The following is a 23,473-nucleotide window of genomic DNA, read 5'->3' on the forward strand; positions in this document are numbered from 1 at the left end:
ATCCAGTGCGCAGCTGGAATAGCATAGTCATGCGAAACGCTTTAAAAAGTTTTTCTTAAAAATGAGGCTAAGTTCGTCTTTAATTAATATTCGCTTATTAAAAGGGCGTTGTTAACAGGATATTATTGCATTAGATTGTGCTTACGTATTTAAGTATTATGATATTGCTAATATGATCTTGATAATAAGATGTCATCAACATTAAGCTGGGTTTTGGATCATGGTTATCATAAATACAATTATTTTCAGGCTCTATTGATAATATGATAGTATAGCCCCCTGTCTTTACAGACAATGGAGCCAGCCTGATGAATCATTGGTGTAGATTGTTTTTTTTTGTTTTTTTTTTGGTGGGGGGGGGGGGGGGAGAGAGAGAGAATCTGTTGTGACTAAACAGGCCAATACTGCAGCTGCAAATGTCGCAAAAGTTCGCGCTTGAGAATGCATCTGTCTTGAGGCTCTCAGGTACGATTTTTTTCTCTTGTCGTAAAAGATTTTTTTCAGAGGACAGGCGCAGATGACGTTGTACTGACTCAATAGTAAGACTCGTACAAGTTGGGTTTAATTTGGGTATTTCCTTAGTGACGCGACTGTACATTAAAAAGTTGGAACGGAAGTTGGTTAGAGAATAACGGACGAAGAGAAGACTTGTCGTGATTTTGACCACGTGGGCTTTGCCCTTCTTTCTTTTCTTTCTTTGAGTTCTAAAAGGCCCGGGTTTAACTTATTCTAAACTCTGCGTTCTGTTGTTTGGTTTGCACATTCAAGAACTTGCGGACATCATTTCAAGTAAACAGTTTGTTCAACCACATCTCCACTCAACTAGATTACAACCACCAACAACGTAAATCAAACTCAAATTGATCCACGGCGGACAACGGCAACCAGATGTGGAAAAAATATGCAGGTGGCAACTGGGTTTGTGTAGTCATGTGAAACACTGCACCCATTTCTAATCTTCGTAATCGAAGACATTGCCAGTATTATTTCTTCTTTTGTCCGCTTTTTATTGTTGAAACGCCTTAAGATGCCCTTTTGTGACCAAGAGGAAATATAATGCTGAAGACAGAGAAGGCGGAAAGAGAACCTAAACCGATCACCGGCAGAGAACGGTTATGTCTGTGTTGGATATGGCATAATATGTAGATCACCGCTGGGGCTACGTAATCACGTGATACACTGCTTTTTAATCTCCGGGCTCGAAGACATGCTTTATTATTAATTAATGAGTTTTTTCCCCGCTATAAAACACTCTCTTTATTGGTTTATAATGAATATATGAGGGCGGGGTGGCTCAGTGGTAACCGAACCGAGGGGTCTAGGGTTCAAATCCCGGTGAAGACTGTAAATTTTAATTTCAATATTTTTAGGGCGCCCCTGAGTCCACCCAACTCTAATGGGTAACTGACATTAGTTGGGAAAGTAAAAGCGGTTGGTCGGTGTGTCGGCCACATGATATCGTCATTAACCTCGGACCATAGAAACTGATGAGCTATACACAAGTTATGTACTAGAGATACATAGATTTAAGCCAGAACAACCTTTACCCCCTTACCTCTACTGGTCCTCTACCCCCCCCCCCTCTTTTAAATCAATTTTTTTTTCAAAAATGAAAAACATTTTTACATAAGGCGGCCATCTTAGAATACTAAAAAAAAAAAAAAAGAAATTGCTGGCCCAAACGCACGCCAAGGTTTTAAATGTAAACGCGTTGGTTGAAAAGATGAAACCTGAAAAAGGGAGTATTGTTTTGTGTGTTCATGAAATGTTGTTTTAAATTCACGTGTACATTTGTCAGAACATTGACCAATTATGAGCTATTACGCAATAGTAAGAATGTATTGCAACAAATGGCGTACCAGATCACAAAACTCTAGGATACACGCTAGAGCAGCCAGACACATCTGAAATATACAGTAAAATAAATGTGTTACATATTTACATGTTACTTTTCATTCAACCTACATTGATTAAAAACATAGTGTGAGAGTTAACACACAGTTTATTCGGTTTTTAATAAAATGGAGTGACATAGAAAAAAAAGGTAACGCGGCATTGAGAAATGTGAGGGGGGAGACATAAAGAAAGCTATAGAAAAACGTAAAAAGAACTTGCAAAATATACAAAATACTTTTTTTTTTAAACTTACCTAAGGGGAAGGACTCCACATATACAGCTATATATTTCAATATTTTTTAAGGTTTATTTCTCTTTTTGATATCAAACATAATTGATTGATTACCACTTTTTAATTAACTTATTGGTTAATTTTTTTTATGGTTAATTTTTTATTGATTCACGTTTTGTTTAGGCCAGAGAATAATTGTGTAAAAGTTTCAACTTGATCCGAGAATGGGAAGTGGGAGGAACTAACGCAGTCCTATACAAACTTTGTAGCAGACAGACTGAGTGATTTGATATAAACTTTATAATTACTTTCTTGATCTTAAAACAGAGCCGGCCTAAGAATATTGGAGGCCCTAGGCGAAGTGAATTTGGTGGACCCAAAAGAAATAGAAAAAAAAAAACAGCGAGAAAAAATAAAATGACGTAATTTATTGAAGACCTAGTGTGTTACTACAACAAGACGTTTTGCTATTACTTCTTCTCTTTAAAAAAATGTGTTTTGAGTTCTGTGCCAAGCGGAGCCCTTAGGCGGCTGCCTAGTTTGCCTGTGTCTAAGGCCGGCCCTGATTGAACGTGCCAAGCAAGCAAAGAGCTTGAAGCTCATCAGAATCGACACTAAGAGTTGGGAGAAAGAAGCTCAGGATAGAATCACATGGAGGGCAGGCGTGAAGGAATTTTTTAAGGTTCCGGGACCTCTTCCGTGGACAGCTTTTCTTTCTATCATGTTTTTAAGGTGACCGGTCATTTCATCCCCAATTAAATATTTTCCTTTTTTCATTGTTTAGTTGTGCTGTTAAGGTTTTGACTTTAATCCCTCATTTCATTTAGTGTATTGTTACGATTCTCTCCTAATCAGGCTTTCTGTCGTTCACTGCTAAACACACAACACATCAAGAACTTGACAACAATAGCTCCACAATAATCTGGTACTTTAATGAGTGAATAAGTAGATAGCAGCCAATACTAGACAATTGGCAACAAACACACCAACAACTAAAATGTTACTCTGTACATCACCGTATTAAACTCTACTGTCTCTATCTCTTCCTGGACTCCTACATAACACTTGAGGACTCAACCAGGACCGACTTCATGGCTGAGTAACAGTCCCGGTCTCCACGCTCTCCGGTCTTGAACTGCCGCTTTCTTACACACTGCGTCTCTGTTCTGCGCAGGCCTATGATCAGATGACCATAACACTCGTTATATTTGCGTGCAAAGTTCATACCAGTACTGTCCTTTGTCTATCGACAGCCCTTGACCTGTGTGATTGGCCTGAGTCGTGTGTGTCAGTAGGCCGCACACACATTAACCCTTTTGCGCCGCCAATAGGGTTATAACAGTACAAATAGGAATATGTAGAATGCTTTTTGATATTTATTAACATGTTACTAATGCGTTTATAGTGTTTCCTCTTCCACTTAGCATTCTTAATGATAAATTTTATATTATATTGTAAATCTGGGTGTGTACTTAGCTATAGCACTTCCTTTGGATGTGGGGGGTGTAATAATATAATATTATCCTGCACATGATGTAATGATCAAAGGTCAAGGTTTGGTGGAAGTAGTGAAAATCATTTGAGAGATAGAAATGCGATTATAATAATTATGACCGTGCCGCTGACAACTTATCATCAAAGGCCAAGGTGTGGTGAAAGTACGACCATGTTTCATTGTATTTTATATTTCAATCGCTCTTTCTTGAATTTGGGCGGGTCATTTTTAAGCCTTGAAATAAGGTTTTATGTTGTTGTTTTTTTTACTAAAGGCTGACTTCACCCATATCAGGATAACACTTTTTTACATTACCTCTATATTTATACATGTTAAATCTTTATAGTTTGTAATGACATTTAATTTTAATTTCATTCATATCTAAAGTGTTACACTTTTTGTTATTAAATAAAAAATGAATATATTAAATATTGCTATTTTCATGATATTTACAATTACTATTTGTTAGATAAAATGATGAGATGATGAAAATAACAGGGGATGAAATGACCGGGGGATGAAGTGACCGGGGGATGAAATGACGGGGGGATGAAATGACCGGGAATGAAGTGACCAGGGGATGAAGTGACCGGGGATGAAATGACCGGGGATGAAGTGACCAGGGATGAAATGACCGGGGGATGAAGTGACCAGGGGATGAAGTGACAGAGGATGAAATGACAGGGAACCGTTTTTATGTATAAACAACACCATATTTAGCCTGCTGGTTACGTGTGAGGGATTGTTGCATGTGTGAATGTGTTTCGTCTTCGCCTCTATATTGTTATTGTTATAATAGTTAGGCTGAGGTCCACTAATTGCAGTTAAACTGAATTTCAATTTGTTTGAAACATTAAAATCTTATCTTTTTAGAACTTACCAAGAAGACTCCTTTAGCTAGTGTTAGTGGTATGCCTCTCTTGTCACTCTTACTATCAGTAGAATTACCAGAATCCTTCTATATAAATTGAGACCACAAAGTTAAATATTAACAGTATAGTATGCTATAATAGTAGACTGTACTAGAAGCTTACAACATAAGTCAATCTGATTACAATAGTCAACTAAAACAGTAGACTATAATATTGGGATATAACAATATATAACAGTAAAGCAAATCAGAAAGCAGCCTTTTACAAACCTTTTAAATAAAATAGTTAATTAGTTAATTGGTAAATATTTTTTTGATTCTTGTGTTGTCAGGTAAAAGAAATTTTTTTTACATAATTTCAGCTTGATTCGAGATTGGGTGTCGGAGAAATAACGTGTAAACACTTTTTACCAGACAGAAAGACTGACATGATGAGTTGATATAAGTCTTGTTATAATACTGTAAGGCTTCCAGTCTTCACTGAGAATTTTTCAAAGTGAAAATTGACTTTAAACATAAAATGGCGCCAACAATGGCGCAGTAGTAAACTATAACAATTAGCCATTATTTTTTTTTCAGCAAACACCTTTTGCCAGGCTTTTACTTAGGACCATAATAATGAAGACTTTATAGTGATATTAAACTAATAAAATTTTAATTATAAATACTTGTTCAAGTCTAGTTTAAACAAAAAAACGACAGGCTTATAAATATCAAAAGGCTGAAAATGTATAAGCACGGTTATTTGACGTCAGTCTGTCGCCCACCAGAAGAATCTTAACAGGGTTACTTTGTTAATATGTAAAGTACATTATCACTTGTATACGAGTGTCCATGTTTGACGTCAGACTGTCGCCCACCACAAGGATGGCTGCCTGGTCGTGCGGTTTGTGCGCTGGACTATCGTTCGAATTTATCAACGGTCGAGGGTTCAAACCCTGCCCGCTCCCATCCCCCGTCGTCCTTCGGGAGGTTTGGACTAGGAAGTAAACTATTTTCAACTCTGAAGGAACATCCGAAACATGTAAAACATTTTACAAACAAGAATCTTAACAGGGTTACTTTGTTAATATGTAAAGTACATTATCACTTGTATACGATTGCCCATGTTTGACGTCAGACTGTCGCCCACCACAAGAATCTTAACAGGGTTACTTTGTTAATATGTAAAGTACATTATCACTTGTATACGAGTGTCCATGTTTGACGTCAGACTGTCGCCCACCACAAGAATCTTAGCAGGGTTACTTTGTTAATATGTAAAGTACATTATCACTTGTATACGAGTGTCCATCTTTACAACTATGTTAAAAGCAACACGTGTTTTTTTTGTTTCTTTGCCCTCAGGTCCGTGCTTACAGAGACCACCAATATCGCGATCCAAATGTTGTTTCTTGGTTTTGTCTTTACAGTCTCTTGAGTATTTAGTGAGTAAAATGTCGCTGAATTGAGTATTTACTGATTTAACAGGACCACATTGAAGAAAAAAAACAACTACAAAAAGTCTGATGTGAGTGTTGTTTCCAATGTAAAAAAAATAAAAATTCCCTATTTCTAAAAGTTTTCACTTAACTTGCGATTTGGTCCCGCAGGCTTCATTTAATTCTTTAGTGATTTATTCAATGTTTGTTTCGGTATCAGCAGAAACTTCACAGTTTTTGTGGTTCTTGTATAAAAGTTGACACTTTTGTCCCTGTGAAAAGGACAGCACCCGGTAAAACGGTTCAAACTGCGCACAGTAGGAAACAGTAGGAAACCCTTTTCCTTGAGTCAAAACATAAATTGGAACAGACGGATGTGACATGCCAAACTGTCAAGTTCTTGATTTTATTTCTATCTCTAACTGGGAAAGGGTCCGGGGGAGGGGGTATCGAAAATGAAATTTTAAATTTGACTTCAATTTCTTAAATGTTCGCATATCAACTTAAATAGACATTTAAAAAAAAAATCAAGGAAAACGTGAAGATCGAGTTGCTCTAGTAATATTGTCGCGTATCACTTGTCTCTATATAATTTACAGTTATCGTTTAAAATTATAGTCCAGTGCTTTTCGAACTTTTCGAACAACACAAGTATCACAAGAGGAACGCGTACCCCAGTTCCAGTGGAACCAGAGGAACCCGCACCACAGTTGCATTTTAGTCTTAGTCTTGTAGTGTTAAACTATATTTAAAGTGGATTTATTGTTTCAACTTTAAACAATTTTAAATTTAAAAAAATTTTAAAGTCGTGTTTCTACATCTAAAAAAAAATATCCGGCCGTCTGAATAGTTAGTATGGTAAGTATGAATGGTTAGTGGCATAATCCATTAAAACTAAATACAGATGACCCTTGATAAAACGACTCTTTCTAATCCGACACACTTAATAATCCAGCGCAGACAAAGTTATGTTATTAATATCTATACTGTACTATGTATATTTTTAGAATGTAGGTAGGTCCAATCCCAAATTGTAATTTAGTTACATTTTAGACACAGTATGTGAGCGCTGAAATCGTTTTTTGCATTATTTAAATATTTTTATCTTTCTTTTTCGTATTTTATAAGCCTACTTTTGGAAAAAAAAAGTCTTATTACTTCATAAATAGAATTTTCTTGATATTTATGGTTATATTCTTTAAAGTACCCGCTGACCATACTCTTGGCTGGATAAAAAAAAAAACTGAATATCTTCCAACTCCTGTACTTAAGGCTGTTATCAGCACTAGACGACGTCTTGGCTGGCTTGGTCATGTTCACAGAATGCCACAAGGTCGACTCCCGCAAGACATTCTGTAAGTTGATCGAAGCAGGAGAGCCGTTGGTCACCCACTTGTAAGGTATACAAACGCGACACGAATCTCTTCAAAATCGACACCAACAATTAGAAAAAAAAAAGAGGCGCAGGATAGATCCACATGGAGAACAAGCATGATCCACGGCCCCGTAACCGTCAGACGATCAAGGGTCAACTGTATTGCATTGACTTAAGACCTACCAGCAGCTCAAAGAATGGAATACCAAACAGGTCGTTGATTCTGGCGTATTGTCCTGATGCCTGCATCAATAATCAATCTGATTACAATCGACTACATCTAAATGTGTAGCAAAAACAAAGAGGGGATAAAGAAACAGAGAGTAAGAGAGGGGAAAAGGAAATAGTTAAGAGAGAGGAAAAAAGAGTAAAGAAAAAAAACAAAAGTGGAGAAAGAAAGAGTGAGAGAGAAAAAGTAAGAAAGAGAAAGAGGAAAAGAAGAGTAAAGAGAAAAAACAAAAGTGGAGAAAGAAAGAGTGAGAGTGAGAGAGAGAAAGTAAGAAAGAGAAAGAGGAAAAAAGAGTAAAGAAAAAAAAAACAAAAGTGGAGAAAGAAAGAGTGAGAGAGAAAAAGTAAGAAAGAGAAAGAGGAAAAAAAGAGTAAAGAAAAAAAAACAAAAGTGGAGAAAGAAAGAGTGAGAGAGAGAAAGTAAGAAAGAGAAAGAGGTAAAAAGAGTAAAGAAAAAAAAAGTGGAGAAAGAAAGAGTGAGAGAGAGAAAGTAAGAAAGAGAAAGAGGAAAAAAAGAGTAAAAAAAAAAAAAAGTGGAGAAAGAAAGAGTGAGAGAGAGAAAGTAAGAAAGAGAAAGAGGAAAAAAGAGTAAAGAAAAAAAAACAAAAGTGGAGAAAGAAAGAGTGAGAGAGAGAAAGTAAGAAAGAGAAAGAGGAACAAAGAGTAAAGAAAAAAAAACAAAAGTGGAGAAAGAAAGAGTGAGAGAGAGAAAGTAAGAAAGAGAAAGAGGAACAAAGAGTAAAGAAAAAAAAACAAAAGTGGAGAAAGAAAGAGTGAGAGAGAAAAAGTAAGAAAGAGAAAGAGGTAAAAAGAGTAAAGAAAAAAAACAAAAGTGGAGAAAGAAAGAGTGAGAGAGAGAAAGTAAGAAAGAGAAAGAGGAAAAAAAGAGTAAAGAAAAAAAAACAAAGTGGAGAAAGAAAGAGTGAGAGAGAAAAAGTAAGAAAGAGAAAGAGGAAAAAAAGAGTAAAGAAAAAAAAAACAAAGTGGAGAAAGAAAGAGTGAGAGAGAAAAAGTAAGGAAGAGAAAGAGGAAAAAAAGAGTAAAGAAAAAAAAACAAAGTGGAGAAAGAAAGAGTGAGAGAGAAAAAGTAAGGAAGAGAAAGAGGAAAAAAAGAGTAAAGAAAAAAAAACAAAGTGGAGAAAGAAAGAGTGAGAGAGAAAAAGTAAGGAAGAGAAAGAGGAAAAAAAGAGTAAAGAAAAAAAAAAACAAAGTGGAGAAAGAAAGAGTGAGAGAGAAAAAGTAAGGAAGAGAAAGAGGAAAAAAAGAGTAAAGAAAAAAAAACAAAGTGGAGAAAGAAAGAGTGAGAGAGAAAAAGTAAGGAAGAGAAAGAGGAAAAAAAGAGTAAAGAAAAAAAAACAAAGTGGAGAAAGAAAGAGTGAGAGAGAAAAAGTAAGGAAGAGAAAGAGGAAAAAAAGAGTAAAGAAAAAAAAAACAAAGTGGAGAAAGAAAGAGTGAGAGAGAAAAAGTAAGGAAGAGAAAGAGGAAAAAAAGAGTAAAGAAAAAAAAACAAAGTGGAGAAAGAAAGAGTGAGAGAGAAAAAGTAAGGAAGAGAAAGAGGAAAAAAAGAGTAAAGAAAAAAAAAACAAAGTGGAGAAAGAAAGAGTGAGAGAGAAAAAGTAAGGAAGAGAAAGAGGAAAAAAAGAGTAAAGAAAAAAAAACAAAGTGGAGAAAGAAAGAGTGAGAGAGAAAAAGTAAGAAAGAGAAAGAGGAAAAAAAGAGTAAAGAAAAAAAAAACAAAAGTGGAGAAAGAAAGAGTGAGAGAGAAAAAGTAAGAAAGAGAAAGAGGGAAAAAAGAGTAAAGAAAAAAAAACAAAAGTGGAGAAAGAAAGAGTGAGAGAGAAAAAGTAAGAAAGAGAAAGAGGAAAAAAAGAGTAAAGAAAAAAAAACAAAAGTGGAGAAAGAAAGAGTGAGAGAGAGAAAGTAAGAAAGAGAAAGAGGAAAAAAGAGTAAAGAAAAAAAAACAAAGTGGAGAAAGAAAGAGTGAGAGAGAAAAAGTAAGGAAGAGAAAGAGGAAAAAAAGAGTAAAGAAAAAAAAACAAAGTGGAGAAAGAAAGAGTGAGAGAGAAAAAGTAAGGAAGAGAAAGAGGAAAAAAAGAGTAAAGAAAAAAAAAACAAAGTGGAGAAAGAAAGAGTGAGAGAGAAAAAGTAAGGAAGAGAAAGAGGAAAAAAAGAGTAAAGAAAAAAAAAACAAAGTGGAGAAAGAAAGAGTGAGAGAGAAAAAGTAAGGAAGAGAAAGAGGAAAAAAAGAGTAAAGAAAAAAAAAACAAAGTGGAGAAAGAAAGAGTGAGAGAGAAAAAGTAAGGAAGAGAAAGAGGAAAAAAAGAGTAAAGAAAAAAAAACAAAGTGGAGAAAGAAAGAGTGAGAGAGAAAAAGTAAGAAAGAGAAAGAGGAAAAAAAGAGTAAAGAAAAAAAAAACAAAAGTGGAGAAAGAAAGAGTGAGAGAGAAAAAGTAAGAAAGAGAAAGAGGAAAAAAAGAGTAAAGAAAAAAAAAACAAAAGTGGAGAAAGAAAGAGTGAGAGAGAAAAAGTAAGAAAGAGAAAGAGGAAAAAAAGAGTAAAGAAAAAAAAACAAAAGTGGAGAAAGAAAGAGTGAGAGAGAGAAAGTAAGAAAGAGAAAGAGGAAAAAAGAGTAAAGAAAAAAAAACAAAAGTGGAGAAAGAAAGAGTGAGAGAGAAAAAGTAAGAAAGAGAAAGAGGAAAAAAAGAGTAAAGAAAAAAAAACAAAAGTGGAGAAAGAAAGAGTGAGAGAGAGAAAGTAAGAAAGAGAAAGAGGAAAAAAGAGTAAAGAAAAAAAAACAAAAGTGGAGAAAGAAAGAGTGAGAGAGAGAAAGTAAGAAAGAGAAAGAGGAACAAAGAGTAAAGAAAAAAAACAAAAGTGGAGAAAGAAAGAGTGAGAGAGAGAAAGTAAGAAAGAGAAAGAGGAAAAAAGAATGGACGAAGGAGTAGGTAAAGAAAAAAGGTCAAATGATTTTTTTTTTCTAAATTAAAATATTATATACATCAGCATCTTGCCATGCAGCACGGCCTTAGGCATAGGCAAAAGGCAGCCGCCTGGGCCTTTTATTGGGGGCCAAAAAAAATTGAAAAAAAAAAAAAAAAGCGAAACGGAACAAAATCTCAAACATAGCAGAATGTCTTCACATTATGCGTGGCTCTAAGTCTCTGCTGCGTTTCAAGCCAGCTGATCACGAATCGTCCATGAAGCACATTCCTGCTCTCGGCGCTAGATGAATTTCATTCATTTGTTGATTTAGACACAGGACTACTTTAATTCATCGCGTATGTCTCGGCATTCATTTGTTTGTTTTTCTATTTCCTTTCGGGCCACTCTATTCATTTCGCCTTGGGCCTCCAACTAACTAAGTCCGGCCCTGTACCATGCAGGATTTCCTTGTTGCTGTTTAAAGTAATAATCGATGTGTTATGGCGTACGTGTTACTGGTGTTATAAATCTCACGGCTTTTATTTTGTTGTTTGTTTGTTTTAGTTTCTTTATATTTTCCTGAATTAAGTTTTCCATTACATGATTGGCTATTAATAATAAAAAAGACAGGGGAGGCTATATTACCTGGGAGTACGATGTAATATGGGTAACATATATTAGCATGTTTTAAAAAATATATAAAATACACATTTATTGCATGGGCTTACCAGTTGTTCATATGAAGGCAGTCGGCAGTGATAGTCGTCACCTACGAACAGCCGATACGTCTGCAATGAATAATTAAAAAGTAAAATAAATATGTCCAGGACAAAAGTTTGCCTAGCTTGTAACAATAATAGCCAAATCCCTGGATACTGGTCACGTGATTGACATAAGTTTTCCTTTTAACGAATCTCGATCTGAGTGCCAGGACAAGGACAATCAGCTGACTGAGCTCAGACAAAATAGTTCGCTACGATCAAGGAGAGCATTAAGACCTACCTGTTCAACACGTATTTAGATTAGTTTACCATCTTAAGTTTCCTTTTTTTATGCTTGGTATTTTCTCTTATTGAGGGAGGGGAGGCTCGTTAGACATGGCTGGCTACCCACATAGAGAAGGAAAACTCTGAAGTCAAACCTCTGCTGCCTTGCAGCTATATCCAAATATGGGAAAGGCTTCCGGAGTCAACCCTGAGGAAAAAATGAAGATCCGGCGATTCTTACACAGCTCGCAGCATACAGAGCTGCTCTCTGGAAGAGCTTATCTCAGAAAATTAAGGAAGAGCTCAGTGTTTCAAGTGGCTGCGCAGTCCCAGCTGTGAGCCACATAATTTGCTACACCCAGCGCAGACATAATTGTTTGCCGGTAATTTAAGTGATTTCATTTTGTTCTAGAATGTGTGTCCCGCGGCCTTTGTAAGAAATCTGCAGCTGTCTCTTTCGGAGACTGCCTGATGTCAGGTGCTCTCTTCTTTGTCAGTTAAAGCAAGCTGACGCCTGAGCTGGTCTGTCTGGACGTTTTCTTTGGAGCACCTCTGTTACACCATCCACCTTTCAGCCCGCCAAAAACAAAAAAAAATTACAATATTAAATTATATGATGTGACTCAATCACTCTTATCTGTTAATACATAGTATGACATCCAAAACTATATCGCAATGATTAATTCTTAGGACGTTAAGCAAACAAGAAATACAACCTAGACTTACACAAATATGGAATTAACGTCAAATGCTGTTATTCTCGAGCTTCTGCCCATGGGCCATAACCGTCCTCTTGAGACTTCTGCATACAGTGCAAAATTTAGATTGTTTCGTTCACATCGAGTTAGTTTGCAAGAATTGTTTTTTTTAGTAAAGTGATTTCAGTTACCCTGCAGAGGTAGTCGGATTCTCAGCAATGCCCCTGATTCTCTTAACCCTTTTTCTCCTAACCGACGATATCATCGTTGATTTGACCTCATTAAATTAAATTCATGTTTAATTTTATAAAACTTTTTTTTAGAGTTATATGAAAAGAGCATGCATTCTCCTTCAATTATACACCAAATACAACATTTTCTGATAACAAAGACCAAGCCATTGAAGCTTAATCATAACAGGGGTAGTGAAATAGTAATGAGCAAAATGAAGAATTCCGTCGAAATGTGGGGAAATAATTACGGAGAGAAAGAGTTAAACAATAGACGAGAAACATGCGGCTTGAGATCCTAACACGATCCATGAAAAATAAAAACATATGTCAAGTCCATTACAAAGTGCACTTTTCAGACCTTGCGATCTATTGGCAAGATCCATGTATGGCGACATTCATGCACTACGCAAGACAGCAGGGTTTTTGTCCAGGGCTTTTGCAAGAGAGGATTTGAGACTCTCAAGCCCTCACTCTAATGGAGTTTGATGATGATGATGATGATGATTGGCAAGATCCCGAAATTAAAAATTCAAGTCCTCTCCAGGATTCGAACCCTGGACCCCCCGTAAGCCAAGCGCTTTATTGATCAGGGAACATGAAATGCACCAAGATACCTGTGTGTAGTCGCCGAATGAACTCTTTATGTTGTGTCTGTTGTATTTATGTGTATTTTTCTGTTGTGTTGTCTTTATATGAGAAAAGAGTCCTTGTAATCACAACAAATTTCCGTAAGGATCAATAAAGCAGTCTTAGTCTTAGTCTTAGTCTTATCACTCAGCCACATAGCTGTATGAAATATGCAGTGAAATGAGTTTGTTTGGAAACTAGAGGCTTACCTTAGCTGTATGTTCACTGCAAGTCAGCGAAGAGCGCTAGAACCGAAAGCAAACAAACAGGTAAACAGAAATAACACCAAAATAAATCTGTAAATATATAAAGTACATTTTTATATTTTTTTAAAAATCCATTTCTCCTTTATAAAACAGGCGATTGTCTATAATTTGTCATTCAATTTTAATATTGCAAGGGGCCTTTTCATTGAGCTTTCGCAATAAAGTTAGTCTCACAGACCTATATATATATATAAGACATATATTGGACGCACCGATCTCTTAAAACTACACACACACAAATGTGAAAAATTTCAAAAAGCTGAAACAATGTGTTGTTTTGTAAAGCATAACTTTTCTAAGACAGAAAAGAGCCATTTCCCCAGGATTCAGTGCGAATTCCCTTACAGTTTCAAAAAGGGTTACGTACACAACGATTGGATACGAATTTGTTTTTGTTGTCCAGTCTAGTTATAATATATATATAGATCTGTGTTTAGTCTATTACAGTTCCGCTAATGTCTATATAAATATATATATATGTCCATTGTTGATTATGTATCCACTCAATTCTTTACTGAATACAAAGAAACAGTTGAGTCGAGTGCATAACTACCCACTGCTGCGTATTCAAAATACAAAGAAACAGTTGAGTCGAGTGCATAACTACCCACTACTGCGTATTCAAAATACAAAGAAACAGTTGAGTCGAGTGCATAACTACCCACTACTGCGTATTCAAAATACAAAGAAACAGTTGAGTCGAGTGCATAACTACCCACTACTGCGTATTCAAAATACAAAGAAACAGTTGAGTCGAGTGCATAACTACCCACTGCTGCGTATTCAAATTTTTTGAGCAGGCCTATATTATTATTCTAGCTTTTATATAGCGCTACTTTCATGCTTAAAGCATGCTCAGAGCGCTTTTGGTCCAATCTCATTTGCGGGAATACCCATTGAAGCGTATTCAAAATACAAAACAAACGTTTGACCCGAGTGCGGACAAATTTCCAGAACATGTGATGGCCATAGTTAAATTTGATATTAAGATAATTAGGATTTTTAAAACTATAACGGTCAAAACAGAGTTTTATTTTGTGTGGACAATTAGCTAGCAATTTGTTTTCCCACAAAGATATACAATGATATAGATCTAGGTCTAGACATGTAGTTATTTTATTAATTTCGTAATTTTATTTTTTTGCTGTTTCTTTTTTTTTTTTTTTCTATTTCATTTAGGGCCACCAAATTTATTTTGCCTAGGCCTAGGGCTTCCAGTTATCTAAAGTCGGCCCTGGTCAAAATATCTGACTTGTTTATTTTTTTTTAACTAAATCTGGTGTAATTTTTTTTGGAGCTATTAGAGTAGATGTAAAGTCCCAATTTCAGACCTTGCGAACTAACAGGTAGATGATGTTAAGGTCACGAGGGTGTCATGTGGCCGGCACAACGACCAACTGCCTTTAATTTTCCCCAATGTCAGGTACCCATTAGAGCTGGGCGCACTCAAAGGCGCCCTAGAGATCCCGAAATTAAAAGTGCCAGTCTTCACCAGGATTCGGACCCAGGACAACTCGGCTAGAAGCCAAGCTTTACCACTCAGCCATCCGCCTCACGTGTAGATCTAAAGCAAACTTGTATTGTCTTGTAACTTTTAGTACAATTTTAGCCCTGCCTCTCTCACTCTCTCTCTCTCTCTCTCTCTCTCTCTCTCTCTCTGTTTCTATATTTTTCTCTCTTTCCCGCATTATCTTTAATTCTCTCTCCCATCTCAAAATGTTGTGTTATCATGTATAATGATATCGTACGCTGCATGTTGTTCTATTTATGGGATATATATTAGCCTGCTAATATAACAATATAGTTGAAGGCTATGTAAATATATTTTTTTAAGGTGGATATAGATGAGTGTCAATTTGTATCACATAAAACTGTGTTTATTAAGACGTTTGAGTATTTGTTTATAACAATGTTTTACATGTTTCGGATGTTCCTTCAGAGTTGAAGATAGTTTACTTCCTAGTCCAAACCTACCTCAGGACGGGGATGGGAGCGGGCAGGGTTTGAATCCAGGATCATCGATAAATCCAAACGACAGTCCAGCTCGCAAACCGCATGACCAGGCAGCCATCCATGAAGTGATTTAGGTGGCATTTACGTAAAGTGATAGATCTAGAGGTGGTGTCTAAGTTAAGTGATAGATTTAGATGTGGTGTCTAAGTTAAGTGATAGATCTAGAGGTGGTGTCTAAGTTAAGTGATAGATTTAGATGTGGTGTCTAAGTTAAGTGATAGATCTAGAGGTGGTGTCTAAGTTAGTGATAGATCTAGATGTGGTGTCTAAATTAGGTGATAGATCTAGAAGTGGTGTCTAAGTTAAGTGATAGATCTAGAAGTGGTGTCTAAGTTATCTGATAGATCTAGAAGTGGTGTCTAAGTTAGGTGATAGATCTAGAAGTGGTGTCTAAGTTAAGTGATAGCCTAAATCTAGAAGTGGTGTCTAAGTTAGTGATAAATCTAGATAAAGCGTTTAAGTTAAGCGATATAGATCTAGAATTGACATCTACGATAAGTGATAGATCTAGATAAAGCGTTTAAGGTAAGCGATATAACTAAATTTAAACGTCTACGTTTAGTGACAGATGTAGCCTATATATAGAGTTAAGCTAGATGATAGATCTAGATAAAGCGTTTAAGTTAAGCGATAGATGGAAGTGACGTTTTGTTAAACGATATATCTAAAAATTTCTTTTAAGTTAAATGATAGACCTAGATAAAGCATTTAAGTTAAGTGATAGGTCTAGGTAAAGCGTTCAAGTAAAGCTATAGATCTAGATGTGGCTTCTAACGTCCGTTTTAGTTAAGTAATCTTATGTGGATCTTTATACACAAGTAGGCTAAATGTGACAGATGCTGGTAATTAAAAACGTGTAGACTAATTACCTTTTGTTTGAGTGACCTAGCACTTGACTGATCAGGGTCACTTGTTCGTTTCTCTTCAAACATCTGCAATACGTTAAGCTTTAAGTTACACTATTAAACCAATTGACCATCATAGTACATGTTAAATGTCAACACTATTAAACCAATTGACCATCATAGTACATGTTAAATGTTAACACTATTAAACCAATTGACCATCATAGTATATGTTAAATGTTAACACTATTAAACCAATTGACCATCATAGTACATGTTAAATGTTAACACTATTAAACCAATTGACCATCATAGTACATGTTAAATGTTAACACTATTAAACCAATTGACCATCATAGTACATGTTAAATGTTAACACTATTAAACCAATTGACCATCATAGTACATGTTAAATGTCAACACTATTAAACCAATTGACCATCATAGTATATGTTAAATGTCAACACTATTAAACCAATTGACCATCATAGTATATGTTAAATGTTAACACTATTAAACCAATTGACCATCATAGTACATGTTAAATGTTAACACTATTAAACCAATTGACCATCATAGTATATGTTAAATGTTAACACTATTAAACCAATTGACCATCATAGTAGGCCTATATGTTAAATGTCAACACTATTAAACCAATTGACCATCATAGTACATGTTAAATGTCAACACTATTAAACCAATTGACCAACATAGTACATGTTAAATGTCAACACTATTAAACCTATTGACCATCATAGTATATGTTAAATGTTAACACTATTAAACCAATTGACCATCATAGTAGGCTATATGTTAAATGTTAACACTATTAAACCAATTGACCATCATAGTACATGTTAAATGTTAACACTATTAAACCAATTGACCATCATAGTATATGTTAAATGTTAACACTATTAAACCAATTGACCATCATAGTATATGTTAAATGTCAACACTATTAAACCAATGGTCCTCATTCACCAATCGTAAACAAATAACATTTTGCCACGTGGTTCTCTATCACTTCTATACAAATTACGATCTAATTTTAATACACAGTGGCTGTTATGTGACAGATTTTTTCGTTGTTTTATCAATATGATCACATGACTAAATGTTGTTTGTTTACGATTGGTGAATGAGGTCCATTGACCACCATAGTTCATGTTAAATGTTAATACTATTAAACCAATTGACCACCATAGTACATGTTAAATGTGAAACATGTATGACTAGTCTTGTCACATCTTATTCTAGCCTAACTTAAATTGGTTCTTTATTAAACCTTGGGTTTTAAAAAACAAAAAACAACGTAATAGAAACAATTATTTTTTGTTTTTGTTTTCGGTGTTCCTTCAGAGTTGAAGAAAATTTTCATCCGAGCTTAAACCTCCCGCAGGATGACTGGGAGATGGCAGCAGGGAGTGTATGAACCCTGATCATCGAGATGACTGAACGACAGTCCAGCGCGCTTACCACAGCCGTTTCATCCAATAAAGTCACATAAAGAATTAAATAGGAACAATCTGGTATAAACTTTGTCACATGTAAATTATGAGTGAGTTTGGTGTGAATGTACACTTTGGTTTCTTATAGTTATAATGTTTTTTGTTTGATGTAATGCACAAATTGTAAGACAAATTTCCTTACGGATAATAAAGATTATTATTATTATTATTATGTTAGAAATGAACGAGTAGTCATTCTCTGGCGCTGCCAGGGTCGAGTTTCGCTAAAGAGAAACAAAATTCATCGTAGTCCCTTTAACAGTTTCCAATGAGGAATTTTCTGGTGATGTGGCAGGTCTGCAGCAGTACCGCCCTCTGACAGGCAACGAAGATGTTCCTAGGAATGTTAAGGGCCTTGAAGCTGTCTGTGAGGTCAGTTGTTATTATCCCCTCGGTTGATATAACAATGGGGTATATTGTTATTTTGGACAATTTCCATAGACGCTTAATCTCCAAGCCTAGGTTCCCATATTTTCTTTGTTTTTCTATCTCAGTTTTTCTTAAATTATGAGACAGTGGTACGGCGATATCGATAATGGTAGCGGTTTTTTCTTGTTTATCGATGAACAGCAGATCGGGGCGATTGAAATCTACCGTTTTGTCGGTCAGAATAGGCCTATCCCAGTACAGCAGATGTTCAGTAGACTCGAGAACCTCTTGCGGAGAGTATTTATAATAAGGGGGAGTGTCCTTACTGATCAATTTGTACGTCAAAGCCAAGAGTTGGTGTATTAACTTTGCAACTTGGTTATGGCGACCTAGGTAGCTGATTCCGATAGGGCTGGACATCCTGCCATAATGTGTTCAATTGACTCGCCCACATTTCCACATTTTCGGCATTTATTATTATTATTATTATTATTATTATTATAAATTAAAGAAAAAAAAACAAATAGGCCTACGTTAAAATATTTATTAAAAAAAACAAACAACTAATTTATTAACTCAGAATTAAAGTTACATTACTTACACCCTTAGTTTAATTAAAGTTTATATTTGAAATATTTCCCAGAGAACATTCCTGTGCAGTAGCATGTGAAAAAAAGATTTAATAAAAAAAAAAAAAAAAGCAAAATTATTAGGTCAATAATTCGTACTCTCAAAACAAAAAAAAAAAGCTTAGTTGCTGGCAGTGGCGTAGCTGGAGGGGGGGGGGGCGGGTCGGAATTTGAAAATCCCCCGGGCCCCCACTTGAGGGGATGGGGGCGAAATGAATGTCCGAAATTTGTTTTTACGTTGAATATTAAATATTACGCCATTATCTTACTTCATATTGTCAAATGTTTAAATGCAGAGGTCAAGCCCCCTGCCTGGGACCCCAAATCCCTAGATACGCCATTGGTTGCTGGGGCTCTCTTTTGATTTATGAGAGCGTCATTTTTTCATCTAAGTAGGCTACTAGTTTCTAAGTACTCTCTCTCTCTCTCTCTCTCTCGTGGTATATTCACTCAGGCCCCGTAATGCGTTTTAACATTGGATAGTCGGCAGATTAGCTTCCCCTTACTTATCAGAGAACATGGTCTTGATTGGCATCCAACCGTCCATTTATCTATCTACATGTTAAAAAAAAATCAAATAATTTTTTTTTTAAAAATTGTAAATAAAGGAGCAGAACCGCTCAATTACTACAATTTCTCTTAATAGATATATCTACCTTTTTCTATATAATTGAAAATTAAATAATTATCACTAATTTATTTTTTATTTATTTTTTTTTTTTTTATTGTTTCATGTGTTGGGATCGACACTGAATAATTGTGAAAAGTTTCAACTTGATCCGAGAATGGGGAGAATAACGTGTAAAAGAATCCTAACAGACAAAACAGACAGACAGCCTAAACAGAAATCATGCTCGCCACCATTGATGTTTAACTTACCTTTGGATAGAAATGCACTGCAAAAACCAGAGAGAAACAAATAAGGAGCTGTGAAATAATGATGGAATGGTTTATATAAAATAAGGAGGTGAGGGTGAAGAATGAATTAAGTATTAGCATTCTAAATATAAATATCTTTCAAAATAACTATCTCTTTATCTCTCACTTTCTGTCTCTCTGTTCTTCTCCCATTCTTTTTTTCTCTTTGCTGACTCTCTTTTATCCCGTCCCCTCTCTCTCTCTCTCTCACTCTCTTTCTCTCTCTGTCTTTCTTACTCAGTCTGTCTGTCTCTCTCTCTCTCTCACACTCTCTTTCTCTCTCTGTCTCTCTTACTCAGTCTGTCTGTCTGTCTCTCTCTCTCTCTGTTTCTCTCTCTCTCTAGGTCTCTCTCTCCCTCTCTGTCTCTCTGTATGTCTTTCTATCTCTGTCTCTCCCTATGTTTCTCACTGTCTATCTAAATGTTTTTTTCTCTCTCTCTCTCTCTGTATGTCTGTCTCTCTCTGTATCTAAATCTCTGTCTCTTTCTCACTCTCCCTCTATCATTCTTTTTGTTGGTGTATGTCCGCCTTTCTCTGTTTCTCTGTGTGTGTATGTCTATTGTCTATAACTCTCAGTCTCTTCCCCTCCCCGTCTCTCCCTCTCTGTCTCTGTCTCTAGCTCTCAGTCTCTTTCTTCCTCTCTCTCTCTCTCTCTCTGTTTCACCAAATCAATCCATGTAATAGAAACTAATGCCAACACTGACTTTGTTTTAACTCTTAACTCTTACTTACATCTTGAACCAGCATTTTGATTGCGAAAGTCAACACGTAGCAACAGCAGCAGCACAGACCCTAAAAACACTTAAGCTGCAAATGATCCACTCGGAAAAAAAAAAGCATTTAATTTTGTTTTAGTTAACGAGAAAAGGGAACTATAAATCAAAAACAATATTTTCAAAGTAGAAAAACAACTGAGTTATATGACTCTATGGTAACCAAGCTAAACAGATCAGAATTTTTGCTACGCCTTCTATTAACCCACTTTTGTCATATTCAAAATTGTATAATCTTTTCTTTTTGACTGTTAATTATCCTTTTTAGCTGAAATCAACTCTTGTTTCGTGCAATATATTTCATTCAACTCTTGTGAAGATCACTTCATAATTTATTGAATTTGTATATAAAATATATTAATCATATTACTGCATCTAGTGTTCCATTAAGAAACTTACAAATATATTGATTTATTTGTTTACTTAAAATCAGTAACATCCAACCCGCATACTGTAAGACAATATTGTTACGAATCTCACTATCCAGGCTCTCTGCAAACTGCACCATACACCACCAACCTAAAGAACTTGACAACTCAGGGCTCCAAAGTAACGTAATAGTTTAATGTCGATAAATAACAGCCAATACTGTACAATTGGCAACACGTACACTGTACAAATATCTCTCCGATAACACCGTTCCGCCGTATCAACTCTTGCACTGGCCTCAACGTCTCGTTCCGGGCTTGCACTGGGTTCAACAGTTCAGGACTGACTTCACACACTAGGCTCGTTGTGTCGGACTCGATCACAGACCAAGATCAAGACGCCAGCCGTCTCAACTGTACTTGACAGTACTCCGCACTGAACCGTCGTAATGCTCCGTACAGAACCACACCGCTGAACTGTGCTGTAGTCGACCGGACTGTAGTGAACCGGGCTCTGAACCCCTGCCGTGAACCGTCTTGACTGCGACACCTCCGCTCTTATATAGGGTCCCTACTGGCCTTCTCGAACCGGACAGAACGCCGCTCGACGTTTCCAGGTGGTCAGATGACTACAACTCTCGTGACGCTCCTGAGCTCTGTTCACGAACCGCCGTCGATCCTTCCCGAACCGCCGTGTTGACACTCGACTCGGCTGACCATCGTAACTCGTCACGGTTGACCGCTCGTCTAGCGCTGGCCTGGGGCGATTTGCGTCGGCTGACTACACTCACACCACTACCCCCATCTGTGCCACCACCAGGTTTATAACACTGCCCCCTCCTTAGATCTGTCCGTCCCGGACAGAATCAACCTCATGACATTGGCTGTGAAGCTTCATCGCCGTAGGTGGGGGTCGATCGGTGGCGGTTGGCTTGCCTCTTGAGCTTGATGGAGCCATCCATGTTGCAGTCAGCAATGGTCGCTTCCTCCTCTTCCTCCAGTTGGCTTTGACCTGGTTGCCTCGCCGTCGTGCTTTCATCGCCATCCACGTTGAATTCAGAAAACGTTTTCTTCTTCTCCTCCAGTTAGCCTTCATCTGGTTGCATCCATGTCGTTGTCGCATCGTCATCCATGTTGTACTCAACAAAAGTAGCCTTCTTCTTCTTCTCCACCAGTTGGTCTTCATGTGGCTGCAGTTATTTCTTGGTAGAATCACCATGCACGTTGGACTACGCAAACGCCGCCTTCTTCTTTTCCTCCAGTTGATCGTCCTCTTGTTGCAGTGACGTTGTGGTTGCATCGCTCTCTTGTCGGTCGGTACCGAGGACAGCCACTTGACACATGGAGAGGTATAGGATGTAAGGGCTGGGGATACCAAGATCGTTGACAAAAGAGGTGGCTTCATAGGGCTTTGCGAAGAAGGACTGGGATGGGCTTCAAATCCACAGGACATTGAATTGTGGGACAGGTCATCATCTTCAGCCTTGTCTGGAGGGCATGCTTGTGGGGCAGGTTGGCAACACTCCTCGTGCAAAGGTCCCTCGTCTTCGGCTTCAGGCTCCATTCGGCTTTCTTCACCACCATCAGGACTTTCCTCTCCAGTCTTGGCAGCTGGACCAACGTCTGTTAGGTTCGGACCTGACTGGTATCTCTCGAATCGTATATGTCTCTCAACTGTTTCCTCAGGTTTCAATGGGTTCTCATGATCACCACCACGGCTCCTCTCACTGATCTGAGAATCTTGATAAACGTCAGTAGGGTCCAACCTTTGTAGGTGACTTTCGATTTGCAAAAGTCCGTCAGCAACAGGCATGGACGTGGGCACAACGTTCACTTGATCTGTCTTGCTGTTTGAGGTGCTCATATCAGGTACAGCTGCATCACAAGCTTCTGTTGGACTATGGGCAGCTTCCATTGTCACTTCATCTGTCTCTTTCGGCTCCACAGGTCTGTACTCCCTGTTTTCAGATTGACAGGCAGCACCACATTCATCAGCATTGCCGTTGTCACTGCATATTTCTTCAAAGCTTTGGGTGGCTAGTAGTTCATTGTTTAACGATGGCGCAGCTCCTTTATCTTTCAAGTCTCTTTGGTCGTACAGGGTTTCTTCCAACACGTCCATCGTTTTCACCACGGGGCTCGTCACTTCCTTCACTGAGGTATACATCTTTTCAAGCTTGGTACAGGTCTCTTCGTTGGACTTCTTCCATGTCGTATTCATAGCCCGCAACTCTTCCTTCCAGTCATCTAGCTGTTGGTGCAAGAACTCTCTTAAATTTGGTGCGACTTCAAACAGATACGTGTCTGGATCTTCCTCTTCTTCAACTATACATTCTCGGAGGCGTGCTTGTAAGGTTTCTTTATTTCCGCTCGTTTTCAGATCTCGATCACGGAGTTCTTCCTTCAGTTCTCTAAATTCAAGTTCGTACAGCAGTTTCAGACGAGCCATAGTAGATCCTGGTGTCAGAAGTGGGATTTGAACCCACGCCTACAAAAGTAGACTGCGTTGTCGCATCGTCATCCATGTTGTACTCAACAAAAGTAGCCTTCTTCTTCTTCTCCACCAGTTGGTCTTCATGTGGCTGCAGTTATTTCTTGGTAGAATCACCATGCACGTTGGACTACGCAAACGCCGCCTTCTTCTTTTCCTCCAGTTGATCGTCCTCTTGTTGCAGTGACGTTGTGGTTGCATCGCTCTCTTGTCGGTCGGTACCGAGGACAGCCACTTGACACATGGAGAGGTATAGGATGTAAGGGCTGGGGATACCAAGATCGTTGACAAAAGAGGTGGCTTC

The 23,473-nt window shown here is 37.2% G+C and overlaps 1 protein-coding gene across 1 annotated transcript in view; it reads right to left on the minus strand.

Moving 5' to 3' along the window:
* The window catches only part of LOC106057707 (uncharacterized), a 28,286-nt gene that overhangs the window by 1,851 nt on the left and 2,962 nt on the right, over window positions 1-23,473 (minus strand). The window contains exons 2-9 of the mRNA XM_056016580.1: window positions 20,270-20,329; window positions 19,499-19,515; window positions 16,132-16,194; window positions 13,193-13,228; window positions 11,168-11,227; window positions 7,474-7,533; window positions 4,504-4,581; window positions 1,860-1,904 (exon numbers count right to left, since the gene is read on the minus strand). Of these exons, the coding sequence (XP_055872555.1) occupies window positions 1,860-1,904; window positions 4,504-4,581; window positions 7,474-7,533; window positions 11,168-11,227; window positions 13,193-13,228; window positions 16,132-16,194 (342 nt within the window). The 5' untranslated portion in view covers window positions 19,499-19,515; window positions 20,270-20,329. The remainder of the gene's footprint in view (window positions 1-1,859; window positions 1,905-4,503; window positions 4,582-7,473; window positions 7,534-11,167; window positions 11,228-13,192; window positions 13,229-16,131; window positions 16,195-19,498; window positions 19,516-20,269; window positions 20,330-23,473) is intronic.

This window comes from Biomphalaria glabrata, chromosome 18 (genome assembly GCF_947242115.1).
Source record: "Biomphalaria glabrata chromosome 18, xgBioGlab47.1, whole genome shotgun sequence".
Classification (NCBI taxonomy): domain Eukaryota; kingdom Metazoa; phylum Mollusca; class Gastropoda; family Planorbidae; genus Biomphalaria; species Biomphalaria glabrata.